The sequence below is a fragment of the Neofelis nebulosa genome, chromosome 4 (assembly GCF_028018385.1).
Source record: "Neofelis nebulosa isolate mNeoNeb1 chromosome 4, mNeoNeb1.pri, whole genome shotgun sequence".
NCBI classification, from domain to species: Eukaryota; Metazoa; Chordata; class Mammalia; order Carnivora; family Felidae; genus Neofelis; species Neofelis nebulosa.
The window spans coordinates 72,085,919-72,100,272 of NC_080785.1; the positions used below are offsets into that span (position 1 = coordinate 72,085,919).

General features: G+C 39.8%; 1 protein-coding gene across 1 annotated transcript in view; it reads right to left on the reverse strand.

Moving 5' to 3' along the window:
• Window positions 1-1,278: 1,278 nt before the first annotated feature.
• LOC131508557 (uncharacterized) overlaps window positions 1,279-14,354 on the reverse strand; it is a 255,107-nt gene continuing 242,031 nt past the window's right edge. Inside the window, exons 5-7 of the mRNA XM_058723555.1 lie at window positions 6,447-6,504; window positions 4,037-4,154; window positions 1,279-1,425 (exon numbers count right to left, since the gene is read on the reverse strand). Coding sequence (XP_058579538.1) covers window positions 1,279-1,425; window positions 4,037-4,154; window positions 6,447-6,504 — 323 coding nt within the window. The remainder of the gene's footprint in view (window positions 1,426-4,036; window positions 4,155-6,446; window positions 6,505-14,354) is intronic.

The window sequence follows — 14,354 nt, forward strand, 5'->3', positions numbered from 1 at the left end:
GAAAAGTTAGAGTTTCTAGATGTAGCTCTCTCTCCTTCCTCTGCTTCTCTCTCTCTCTCTCTCTCTCTCTCTGACACACACACACACACACACACACACACACACACACATATTTTGGGGGAAGAGCTATAGTTTCTCACTGAATTTCTCTTCTTATCCCTGTCTTGAAACTTGAAACTGCGTGTGTGTGTGTGTGTGTGTGTGTGTGTGTGTGTGTGGTGTAGGTACTATGGAAAGATTGAAAAGAAATTGGCTCTGGTTCTCTTCCCTCAGTCCTGAATCTGGCATTAGGCCATTTCTATATTTTCCCTAGGTGGTCCTAGATGATGGGGGGAAGGAAAAGTTTTGCCCGTGTCATGAATTACACTTTTTAATTTTCACAGGCTTTCAGGACATTCTGGCCCTCTCAGTAAGAATACTTGGAGCTGGGAGGTCAGAGGGGGAACTATTCCCCTCAGGCACTCTGATGTCTTTTTCCCTGTAGAAGGCTGTGGGCTCTCACTGGGGGAGATTCCATCTGTCTGAGCCTGCGGAGTCTGACTCACTGGCCCAGGAGGACAGAGTTCAGCCCCAAGTTGGGAGCAAGGCCCCCTGCCTTAAAGGCATAGCACATGGACTCTGGCTTAAGAGAGGAGAACGGTGCTGACAAGTAATTGGGCTACTCCTCTATAATTTCCAGCAGCGTTGTTTATGTGGCCGTCAGTGATAAACAAATTCCAGTACAAAGGTAGTAGTTTACCTAAAATCTTTTTCACTTGGGAATGGAAAAATACATATTGGATTTTACATGCCCTTGTGAATTGAGATCACCTGCATCATCCACATGGAGAACAAGAATATTTATTGTATGATTAAGGTTCTGATCCATAGGGGGAGGAAAAATCATTTGCATGTCACGATTTATCCGCCTCCTTAAATCTCAACCCACTCACTTCATAAATTAACAACAGGTAGCATCAATCTCTCTTCAAAATATGTAAGACACATGTAACCTGGGGGGCTCAGGCTTCGTGAGCTGGTGAAAATAGGTGTTGTCATTAACTCAGACACCCACATCTTAAAGCTCAAGACCCTGCGTGCTTGGCTGCAAGAAGTTCGGTGTTTCAGAGAATCCTCCTCCAAGTGATTTCCACAGGGTATGCACACGTATTTATAAATCACCCCGTGTCCTTTCTGGCTCAGATGACCAATAAGCTAGACCTCAACAGGCTCAAGCCTCGACGCATCCAGAAATGTTTTCTGAGTCTGGCATTCTAACCACATGCGGGCACTGCCATTTCAATGTGGACATGTTGCAGCCCAGTCATGATTGCTGCTGGAGGGGTCAGAACTCGGTGACTCGCCCACACAGGTGAAATGATGCTGCTGCCACTCTACTCTGGGGCCACTCCTGGGAGGTGGAAAGATGCCAGTTACTTCTGTGATCTGTTCAGTTAATGGTTGGGGGTGAGACAGATTATTTTCCCCTGTACTTGACAGGTTTTAGATGTGTATGAAGAAGTAACTTATATTTAACATTTTTATTTGAGAAACTTTGATGTGTACTTCAATTTACTAGCTATCACCTTTAAAACTCTTTGACACGCAGAAATTATCTGCTTGATTTATCATTGTCTTTTGAAGGTTGACTCATTTAGCAATGACATGACATTTGCATTTGAAATCAGTACTGTATTTATTTCATTGTTCTGAGCCTTACTAAATAAATCTGTGTGTTTTTTTGGATAATTATGAGAAAAATAATAATGTAACAACCATTTTGGAATATATGGGTTATCCATAGTTCACAGCTCTTTCAACTTCAGTCTTCACAAACTCTGCTCAGAATAGCAAAATGACCATGTTCCACCACAGGGAAAATTGTGTCCCGGTGTGTGGCTGGAGCTAGATTAATAATAGTAATAATAAAAACGTTAAGGACAAGCAATGTGATTTTTTCAATGTTTCTTCACTTCTAAAGCGAAAAGTTTCTTCATTCCCTAAAGAAGAAAGTAATAAAACTGATGTTAAATATAGGGAGATCAAAATCTCTCTCATGAGGAATGCAAACTGGTATAGCCATTGGAAAACAGTGTGGAGGTTCCTCAAAAAATTAAAAATAGATCTACCCTAAGACCCAGCAATAGCACTGCTAGGGATTTACCCAAGGGATACAGGAGTGCTGATGCATAGGGGCACTTGTACCCCAATGTTTATAGCAGCACTCTCAACAATAGCCAAATTATGGAAAGAGCCTAAATTTCCATCAACTGATGAATGGATAAAGAAGTTGTGGTTTATATATACAATGGAATACTACTTGACAATGAAAAATAATGAAATATGGCCTTTTGTAGCAACGTGGATGGAACTGGAGAGTATTATGCTAAGTGAAATAAGTCATACAGAGAAAGACAGATATCATATGTTTTCACTCTTATGTGGATCCTGAGAAACTTAACAGAAGTCCGTGGGGGAGGGAAAGGGGGAAAAAAAGCTAGAGAGGGAGGGAGCCAAACCATAAGAGACTCTTAAATACTGAGAATAAACTGAGGGCTGATAGGGGTCAGGGGAGGGGAAAGTGGGTGATGGGCATTGAGGAGGGCACCTGTTGGGATGAGCACTGGGTGTTGTATGGAAACCAATTTGACAATAAATTTCATATTAAAAAAAATCTCTCTCATGAGGATAAAGATATAGAAGTCAAGACCGGGTGAACTTGGTTGAAGTCCTTCGATTTGTGGCTTAGGATGAGCATAAGGACACATACTACACTGTAAGTTTTAGAAGATGCTATTAGTCATATTCTTGATAAATAGGATGGATATTGTATCCAAGGCTTTTTAAAAACCAGTTATGTTCCTTATACTTGGCACCCAGTTAGATTGCTATGTATAGAATTTAGACTACCATTGACCACAAAGAGAAAATTTTGAAATAAAAACAGGAATTATATTCAAAATTCCCAAATGCCAGTCACTTTTACTTATCTAAATTCAAAATATGGGAATGAAAGACAGTCATATAGTTATAGTGAACTTTTATTGAGTGCCCACTCTTAATCACACACTTTTCTGATTCTTTACATGAATGTAGTCACCTGCTTATCCCAACAGCTCCCTGAGGTAGTAGCATTATTATTTCCATTTTACAGATAAAAAACAGGCTCAGGAAGGTTGAAGAGTCTGTCCCCAAACCCAGAGCTAGTTACTGGGAGGGCTGAGATACAAACCGAAGCAGCTGGGCTTGGAGCCTGCATTCTGAATGATCAGGGGATGTCTTTTTGATGTGAAGACTGCCTGAGATGATGAAAGTTCAGCAGGGAAAAGAACTGAAGGTTGCAATAATCTCCTAAGTGAGAAAGAGTGTCTTCGAGAACCAGAGTCTCTGTACTGCAAACACTTTGTTCTAGATGAAGAAACTCGCCAAAGCAGCTCAGACGACTGGTTGGGGGTTACTTACAGCTTTTTGTGTGGCAGACTTGAGACTGGAGACTAAGCAGTTTTTCCCGCCTCTCATTAAGTCAACCAACGTTTGTTGTACCAAGTATATTTTAAGGTAGTGAAGACACAGAGCAACACAGCACACAAGGTCCCTTCCGGTAGGAAGATTACATTGTGATCAGAATGGTGATTTAGAATTTGACTAGATTACCAAGGGAGACTGGGGAACACTCATGTTAAAATATTAGAAAAGTGAGGATAGACCATGAGGAAGTGGAGTGGGTTTCATCAGTTCTACCTCATTTTATAGATGAACTTATTAAGACTCATGCGTAATAACGTGTCAGAATCATAAATGTCAGAGACAAGCAAGATTCAAACCCATCTTGATACCCCTTCATAGTGAACACAGTGTGTGTGTGTGTGTGTGTGTGTGTGTGTGTGTATGCGTGCACGTGCATGAACGTGTGTGTATATAAAAAGGACATTACAGCTTCCTAGTTAGACAGTAGCACTTTATATGAATCAGTTAGACCTAGACACCTAGGCCAACTTCTTGGAACCAAAGAGATCCATTTTTCTTGCAGAACCCATACAGTCCAACAAAGCCTCACCTTTTTCTTCACAGTTAATTTCATCAGAAATTCAAACTCACTGACGTTTACTGGTTCAAGTTCCTGGGTTCTATGTTGGGGAGCTTGTGATGTTAGGGAGCATCCACCAGCCCGGTAGCTGCAAAGGAGATGGCTCAAACAGCAGAGCAGAGGACAGGCATATGCCATCTCCCAAAATTAAAAAAAAGAAAGAAAGAAGGAAAAAGGAACCCTGTCTGGATGGATGCAGCCTGAGGCCAGGGTTGCCCAGGGCTTGGATATGTGGGTCACGGCCTTGCTAAGAGTCTTGGCACCTTAAACTTTGAGAAGCCCAGGTGAGGGTGATTTCTAAACAACTTACTTGCTACAGTTCTATAGACAGTGGGGGTAGTAGGAACTAGAGGGTGGGTGTTTTTGCCTTTCAGAATTACTGTCAGTCTTGTGATGGGTTTCTCAGCATGGGGGACCCCATCACTCTGGCCTTCCTGAACCCACAGCTCACGCCCCCTCCCCCCGTCAGAGCTAACGTGGCAGAGGTGGTTGGGCAGTGGTTACTGGCTCAGGGCCCTGAAACACTGAGTAATTCTTAGAATGGCTAGGAATGAAGGCACCATTCCAGACACTTCCACGTTGTCTAAAAGTATAAAAAAAAAACCCTACCACCATGCAGCCCAAACTGTTGGAGGCAGATCCCTTGGCTCTGAAACAAGACCCATCCCTTTTATGGAAGGACATTGCTGGAAAGTTCCACAATATAGGAAAGCCAGGGTTCTTTTTCTATTTTTTACAGAGCAGGGAGGGACCAAATCAGGAGTGAGGAATGAAGAGGGATGGCTGAAGGGAATCACAGCGCTTTTCTAGAAAGTTTTGAATTTATATTATCACTCTTGGCTTATAAAAACAAACATTGGAGCTTCCTTTCAGATATCCTCCAGTGAAGAGTCAACCACTTTTCTGGAGCCCCCCAGGCTGTGGACTTATCGAGAAGTCAAAAAGCATGGAGTTTATAATTTCAGAAGAAACAAGACAAGATATATTGTACATCAAATCTTATAAATGACGACTGGCATGACCAACAAAAATAGGCCGTTGTGGCTGCACTCCAGCTGAGAGTTTATTTATTGGAGAAGAGAAAGGTACAATCAAGAGAGAGGGGAATCATGTCAGGATGTTATTGGAGTCAAGCAGATTGACTGCCTGGACTAACATTCCTGACTGTGGAGAGCAGTGAGGCCAGCAGTGGGGTCAGAGACATGAGAACATTTGAGACATGGACTTAGAGCCCCCAAATCAATTTTAAATTGGATTCCAGGTTTTAGTGCAATTAAAAGCCACTGCAAAGTTTTGAGAAGAGAAATGGTAGGGTCAAATTATTAGAGCAGTATGGTTTTCATTTTAATCAGGACAAACCACAGGGACCAGGAGGGTGAGAGGATCAGCAAGTGAGGTAGTTCACTAACCAGATCAATATAGGAGCTGACAATGTCTTTCTGAAACTGACAGATTAAAGCTACAGAGTGACACTGCAGACACGAGGATTTTTTTTCCCCTTTAATTTTATCTGATTCAGTTACCGTGTTAGTTCTGACAGACTTGGATCACCAGCTTGATTAGTTCTCTTATGCATCCATAAACACTAAAATTATACTGTTTCATCCATTTATGTCTTTATTCACATCCACAATTTAGGCGAAGTGAAGAGGAAAAATGTCCAGATTAAGGATGACTGAATTATTTTTCTATCCTATTTTGAAAAAAAAAAAAAAAGGAATTCATGTTTTTCTTACTTTGTCATTATCAACCCTACTCTTTTTGGAGGATTTTCGTCTGAAATCTGAATGTGTTTACCAGCTGGGAAAAATCTGACATTTACTTGATTTTGTCCCTTGGAAGTAAAAAAAAAAATTGGCAGTCTTATTAAACAACAAGTCTGCTTATTTATTCCTTCAATCCCTCCCCAGGTTTTGAGTTTCTTTCAAAGCTCCGACAGACCTCTAACCAGCTTTTTAAAGGTAATTTCTTCAAGTGCTGCCTCTGGCCACAGAAAATGCCACGTAGCTTTCTGGGTTTATAAAGGCTGAGAAAGCCATTTTGGTTATATTTGCAGCTTTTTGTGTGGTTCTGGGTGGGTAACACTCTATTGCCAACATTATTCTTTCCCTCTTCTGGGAAGAGCCATAATTGTACTTGGCTTGGTTAACACAAAGGCCTCTGAAAAATATGAAGCTGATCCCTCTAGTGTTCTTTTGTGGAGACTACAGTACAGAGTGCGGGACGAAGGAAAACAGCAGCAAAATGTCACAGACAATAGCTCCTGAAGTCAATCTGTTTTTCAAACGACGTTAATAAAGTGACTTGCAGAGACAGTTCTGTGTCCTGTGTGAAAGTATTTATGAAAGAAAATGTTGGCGTTTTTCTGCAATCAATCTACGTTCTGCGAGTGTGCAGTTGGTTAACATTATTGGAGGATGTGTGGCACTGAGAATTATCTGAACAAAGAGTAAACAATTTAACATTGGTCAGAGATATCAGAGGTGCAGAGACAATGTAAACTTGCCTCATTTTCAGAAATGAATTTACTACACTGGTTAGGACTATCTGACTATATTCATAGGCTTTTCTGGTTGTGCAAGGGGGAGAGGAGATTTCATACGTTTTTACATTCTTTTCCTGATGCTCCCTGATGTTGAATAAAAAGAGTATGCTATCTTCATGTTTTTCTTTGACATTTTCTTCTCCATTCAGACATTTATTAAATAACTATTCTATTTCAGGCATTGAAGATAACACAATTGATAAGATAGAGTCATGTTCCTCAATAAACTACGCAATCTCACTGGCAGAGATTCTTAAACCACAGCAAAGAGGTATACAAAGCACTTGGGAATCAGAAGAAGTGATATTAATTATTAATATTAGGAAGGGGAATGAGATATTTAAACTGGGTTTTGAAGAATGAACAGGATTTAGGGTCCTCATATTGCAAACAGCTCATGGTTTGTCGGTCTTTGACTGACCCCCAATTCACTAGCGTTTTCCAGGGAAAGCCACTCCGTGATGGGCAGCTGGTCCTCAGAGCTATGCAGCCTGAGTTTCTCCTGCAAAATGCCTTGAGGTTAGTCCAGTTTAGTCCAGTTTCTGTTCTGGTGGCTCCCATTCTTCACATTAAAGAAAAAGAGCTAAGCCATAGAAATGCTAGCTTTCAGTTTAATGAACATGAAATAAAATTTGGAAGCATCATAGAGGTAGGTATTCAGACTGCTGCTATAGCTCTGGATTCTGAACAGGCAAAGGTACTGCACAAGCAAAACTAAGGGAAATACTGAGAGAAGAACCAGATCCATTGTGTGTGTCTAGAAGTAGGTCCCGATTGAGGGAGTTTGGCTATATTAGATGATCTCTAAGAGCCTTTCTAGTTTTAAGAGCCCATGAATCAATTTTCAGAATTATTATCAAAAGGGCTGATTGCCCCAGAGAGTCTAGGTAACTGCACAGCCACTCGAAACCCTACTACAATGGTATTTGCACCAGACATTGCCTAACAAGTTCTCTGTAAAGGGGCCCCCGCTGACAAGATGATATTCACAGTGATGAAGTTCACTGGCTGGAAAACACTGAGGTAGTTTTCAAAGGTTTCTGACTTTCTTGGTCTATAGAGATCATTTGATTCACTACATGGAACATATCATCTGCAGTTATTATATTTACATTTTATGTATACAGTTAAAATCAAATCATACTCCTAAGAGCTAGAAGCATATTAAGGGTCTTAAGAAATTGTGTAATACAAAATTGTGTTGCAATTCAATGTGAATGTCACTATAGTAAGAAAACTGTATTTTACAGGCAGTTAAAGTAACATTATTGTCATTTTGTAAAGACTGAATTCTAGTATTTCAATAGTTCCCTAATATTAAAACAACAATATGGTATAATAGCAAGGCACCAGTGTGTGTGTGTGTGTGTGTGTGTGTGTGTAAAATAAAATTATTCAAGTGTAAAATACCATGGGAGTCAGTGTTTAACCACAAACTAAATAGGAGAGCTGGAAACTATAGATTTAAATCACACATGCTTCTTTCTAGGAGTCCTTTGGACATAGAGAGTTTCTCTTATAAAACCTTTGTTCAAGACTATGGGTTGACATTGATATGTTGGGATTGTCCCTATGTCTTCAGCCTTTTTATTCCTGCATTAATCACAATACACATTGTTGCATTCATCCTGCCAGTGTAAGACAGTTTTTATATATGCTTTCAGAAGAAATGGAGTCCTAAATTAATTTGGGAATCAAAGTTTAAATATTTAAAAAGGAAATCTGCATTTTGTACTGGGCATATCCATTAATTACAGAAGGGGCATGGCAAGGGGAGAACACACATTATGAAATGGGGCACAAATTTATTAGGCCTTGAGTATCTAAGAATGTCCCAACTAACACCTGAATTTCCCTGGGGTCTATAAGACTTTGTAGATGAATGAGGTCATATCAATGGCCATGGCTCAAATTTCATTGGCTTATTTTATTTATATGACTGATATTGGACTCAAGTGGCTCAAAATGTTCATCCTTCTACCAAATCTTTTGGAAAGTACCTCCAGGGGATGTTTCCTATGCGTGCTGGGTTAAGCAACTTCCCCTGAATGCTGCTACAGCTCTGCACACCACAGCCTCTGTTTTGCCCAGCATTACAGTTCCCCATCTCGAGTCACTTATGTTCTCCTAGATATATTGGCTACCGTGTCTGGCACTGTTAATTTTTACTGGGCACTGACACAGGTTCTAGGCATGCCAAATCTGGGTAGGGACGGAAGGGAGAGAGCAAAGGAGGAAAAGAGGATGGAAGGAGGGAAGACATTTTCCTCCCTGATTTTGTTTCAAGGTTTAAAAGTGCGGCTTATGGGGACATCTGGGTGGCTCAGTTGGTTAAGCGTCCGACTTTGGCTCAGGTCATGGTCTCATGGTTCATGAGTTCAAGCCCTGCATCAGGCTCTGTGCTGACAGTTCAGAGTCTGGAGCCTGCTTCAGATTCTGTAGATTCTGTGTCTCCATTTCTCTCTCAGCTCCTCCTCTGCTTGCACTCTGTCTCTTTCTCTCTCAAAAATAAATAAAAACCAAAATCAATAAAAAAAAACCCAAAAGTGCTGCTTATGTCTTGGTGGGTTACAGAGTAAAGCAGCCACTGAAAGTTTTACTTATAGTTCTTCCTTCTTGAGATTCAGGCATATCTATACACATAGGGAAAACATCCAAAGGTAAGAAATCTGGGATTCTAAATTATTTTTTCTTCTCAATACTTGATATTTTTATTTTTTTAAAAATTGGGTAGGTGTTCATTTTATGTAAGAAAGAAGGAGAAACATCTGTAACTCAAGGTTTTGGGCTCTGGCATTATGTCCAAAGGCTGTAATGTAACTGGGAAAACCAAACCGTCAGTTTCTGAGTTAACAATTTTATAAATTATTTATTGATTCATATCCCATTTATGTATAAAGAAGATTCGATGGCACCTAAGATAATTAGAGAAAAGCCAACGTTAAAAATAAAAGATGAAATCCAAAGAAACAGATAGTAGAGAGAGTTCTTGAAGAGGAAATGAAGGAAATTTACTCTGATAAAAAGGAATTAAAGAAGACTAATGGAAAAAGACCTTGCCACTGAGGAGAATGAGAAAGAAGGAGGCACTGTTTATATCAATAGGTAGTCCTCTGTCTTTATTTTCCATGGCACTATATTGTTAAATCCTACTAGCTCTTCGATAGCTCACCTCCAGGGCTAAACTAAGAAATCCAATTACTTTTCTAGAAGCTGTAGTGATGACCAACTAAACTGTGGCCCTTGGGGACAGTATTTGTATCCTTTGACAGCAATTAATGAAACCAATAAATCAATTAGTTAAATTAAATTAAGGTCCACCCAGCTGTTTCCACAGCCCATCCATGTGTAACTAAATGTGATTATAAGGGTGCCCTTGACGTGAAACGGATACAATTCAAGTGATCTTTGCTGTCTTCATGTCCTTAACGTCTCCCATTTACAAAATTATAGTTATTCTACCTTTGTCCTGACTCTATATTGGATGAACTTTGCTTGGGGGAGAGTTCTTGATAGAGGCAATGGAAATACTCTTTGTACTACTGAGTGAAAATGGATAACACCGGGGACTGCAGTTCTATTTATTCTTTTCTTGGATTTAAGAAATCTCATTTTTCTTCCAAAATAATTGTTGTTATCCAGATCTATTTTCTATTTCAAAGAGGAGGCTTTTCTCTCTCTTGGCAATGCCAACACCACCAACTTCCACCTTCTCTAGGACCATTCTGATTTCACTCCTTGCCTTACTGGACTAGACTGTCCCCCCCCCCCCCCCCAATTAACCTCATTTTCTTTCCCTACTTCCCAAAGAAGTAAACTGTTTCTTTTTCTTCTGCTTTCTTCCCACCTTCCTCACATAATGGCATTTTCACCTCTTCAGCCACTTTCCTCCACATTATGAATGTATCTTAGCAGTTGCCTCTTCACATTGAAGCCAGTGAGCTTTCCCCACCCTTCATCCTTTCTTTGACTTGTCTCCAGTCTTAGGTACTCTTGACCAATCCCTTCTTCTTGACTGTTTTGAAATTGGCAATGCTACATACTAGGTCTTCTCTATACCTCTCCCCAATGTCTTCTTTATTGCCTTCATTAATTCTTATATCTACCAATTCCTCTGCATATCCATGAAATATTTACCAAGTACCCACTTTTGAAAGGCATTGTGTTAGGTCCTAAATATAAAATAAATAAAAATAAATAAAAAGACATGCTCTTGAACAGCTTATAGAATAGAAAGGGAGGCAGAGGTGAATAAATAGCTATACTATGTCAAAATGAAATAAAATCCTCTGCTATAAGAATACAAAAAATCTGGAGAGAACAATTTTGCCTGGATGGAGCAGGGAAGGACAACATAGATGAAACCTATGTTGAATGACCAGGGTAAAAAGAAAATAAGTATCATTTCAAACATAGGGGGCAGTGTGTGTAGAGACTTGGAGGCCAGGACCTGATCTGAAGTGGAGTCTGGTCACTTTAAGAGTATTATCTATCATTGATAATGTTGGAAAGGTAGATTGTGGCCAGACTGTGAAGAGCTTTGAGTGCTGGACTGGAGAGTTTAGGCCTTTTCTTTTTCTTTTTTTTTTTTTTTTTTTTCAACGTTTTTTTTTTTTTTTTTTTTTTTTTTTAATTTATTTTGGGGACAGAGAGAGACAGAGCATGAACGGGGGAGGGGCAGAGAGAGAGGGAGACACAGAATCGGAAACAGGCTCCAGGCTCCGAGCCATCAGCCCAGAGCCTGACGCGGGGCTCGAACTCACGGACCGCGAGATCGTGACCTGGCTGAAGTCGGACGCTTAACCGACTGCGCCACCCAGGCGCCCCAGTTTAGGCCTTTTCACTAAAAATGTGTAGGCTAAAATTTTTGAGCTGATGCCTATAATCATATACAAGTTGCAGAGAACACTTGTCAGCACTGCGAGGAATGGATTAGAGTCCAGAGTTAGCTCATTTCAATGGTCTACAAGAAGAGTCATCAATTGAGACCTGAACTAGGATGGCTGCAGTGGGGATGGATACTGGACATCTTGTGCAGACAAAACGGATGAATGTTGATTTGATGTTGAAGACTGGAGAAAGAGAGAAAACTTAAAGACAACTCTGCTGTTTCTAAAATAGTTTTTAGATAATGCCATGCTTCTATGCCAACATTTCAATACTTTTTCACTGCCTCATTTCAGTATTTGAAATACAGTTTCTATATCAATCAGAGTTCTTTTGGCTACAAGTGAAAGAGATCACCTCTGGCTAGCCAATCAAAAACAAAAACAAAAACAAAAACAAAAGAGAGAGAGAGAGAGAGAAAAGGGAACTGGAAGGATACTGAGGTTATTGCAAAGAACTCAAGAAAGATTTGAACAACTCAGCACCACGGAAGACAGAAATCAAAGTAGTTGATAGATACCTGAAAATAAGGAATTCATGAATATTTTGTCTCGAGTTCTAATTCCCACACTCCCAGCCTCCAGAGTTTTCAGTTCACATCTGTATACTCTTGGGATCTGATTGTGTTAGCCAGGATCAATTGTTTCCCCAGCTTCATGCAACTGCAACCACTGTGGCAAGGTCAGACTATACAGCTTTGGCCCTAGAGGTCATATCCTTGTATGTCAAGGTCAGTATCCCAAAAAGAAGAGAATTTGGGAGCTGGGCAGATACTCTATAAGAGGTGTCTTCTCTATGTTCTAAATTGTTTCAAGCTATGGATTCATTTGAGATTCTGATTTAAAACAACAACAACAACAACAACAAAAAACCTAATGGCTCTCTTCCCAGAAAAAAAAAAAGCACAATCACAATGATACACAAGGAGTTTTATGGGCCTCTTGAAAATTATGCACAACCCAGATAAGAAACTTTTGCTTGCAGAATAAAGTCTACACTTAGCCTGACTTTCCAAGGTCTTCATGATTTGGTTTGTAAGAGCCTCTTACCAGTCTGGCATCCCACTCCTTCTTTCCTCAAGCACTTACAGTAAAAACAAATTACTTTCCCAACTCTGAACCTTTAATCATGTCATTTCTTCTTTCTATAAAGAATGCCCAAATCCTCTTATTGAAATCCTACTCATCCTTTTAGAGTCAAACTGAAAACCTGTCCCTTTTATGAGCTCTTCCTTGACACATCCATCAACACAGAGACAACTCCCTCTCTTCTTGTCATGTGTAATACTTGATACCCATTTCTCTCACGACATCTATTACTTTCTTCTTTACTTTATAATTTCTATATGGTGTATTTGTGCTCTTAGATGCTAAGCTTCCTGGAAACTGGACCTGGTGCCATTCAGCTATGTGCCTGAACTTCTGGTGTTCTCTGTAAGTGTGAGGCACTCAAGAAATGCTTGTCAAATGAATGAAAGGCTACTTATTGGGAGAGAAAGGGTTCCTGTATAATTTTATCCTGCTTATATTTTTACAAGCTCTTCTTTTCAGAGGAACAAGTACTTTTCTTATTTTCCTTTTTATTATACTCATTTCCTCAGGCTTTATGTGTTTCTCTGCTTCCCACCTGGCAAATTCCATCTCCTTTCTTCTTTTTTTTTCATTTTCCCTTGGAGATAGATTTTCCCCCTTCAGCTTTTTTTTTTCTTTTTTAGAATTAATTTGAATGACTGTCTTGCTTTTATTTGTTCTTCAGCCCACAGCTTTTACTTTGGCCTCATTATTCACCAAAGGGAAAATTCTGATCAAGTCAAGAAGCACCCTCCCTTCATTGAAATGCATTGTTTTCAGATTCATTAATGGGTACAAGAAATTCATACAAGAGAAAACAGTGGCTGATATTTATATCTTAGGCAGCCGCATTTAATTCATTCCCACTTGCCTCCATTATTTTCACTTCCTTACAAATGACAGATTTAGAAATCACCACCAAAATATTTAAAGTAACTTTAGCTAAGTGAAAGATTCTCTTGTCTTTGTTTGAAGTGTAAAAACACACTTACAAAATGGCCCAATAGGAATCCCTTCCCACGTGGATGGTTTTCTGGATGGAATTGGGATGAAGAGTGGGGTGGGGGCTTGCTATGCATGGAAGAACAGCATCCTCTACTGGTGAGAGGGCCTTTGAGGCTTGAGAAGGCATCTGAGTGTGGAGAGCCAACAAAGCTTTGGAAAATTCTTGGCTGGCATATTCACAACAGATTGAGAATCAATTCAAGACCTCTTATGCTCTCACTCATGATGTAACTGAAACTTACTTAACTTCATCCCATTGAAAATCAGTAGTAAATCTTCTCTTCCTTCTTTCCCTTCTCTACTAGGTCTTTTCTGTTAAGAGTTACTCTTATTCTTAATTTCCTTGAAAATTCTTATACAAAGATTTTATTATGGTTCCAACAGTGTATGTTGGTTCAAATGGAGAAACTTGATGTCCTCATTATTGTCAAATATTTTCTTAGAAACCAGCTCTGGTGGTGTTCGTGGGGTCTTTCTGTGGCTTATTATGGAGGCCGTCTTATACAATGATGTCTTCTTGGTATTTACAAGCCCTTGGCCAGGGTCCACAACCAGCCATCATGAAATGAAATTTCCATCTGTAGCAAATATGTGTGAAAATGAGTATATCGTGTGTTTATTTTTAAAATGTGGTACTTGACATTTTCTTGTATCTAATGAAGATCATGTTGGCTCAGTTTGTCTTCTTCTACCTTGGATGTCTAATGGTGGACCAAATGACCCCATGTTACTGGGTTTTTCATGCCATTCATGGAATTTTTACAAAATGGCATCTTTCTGG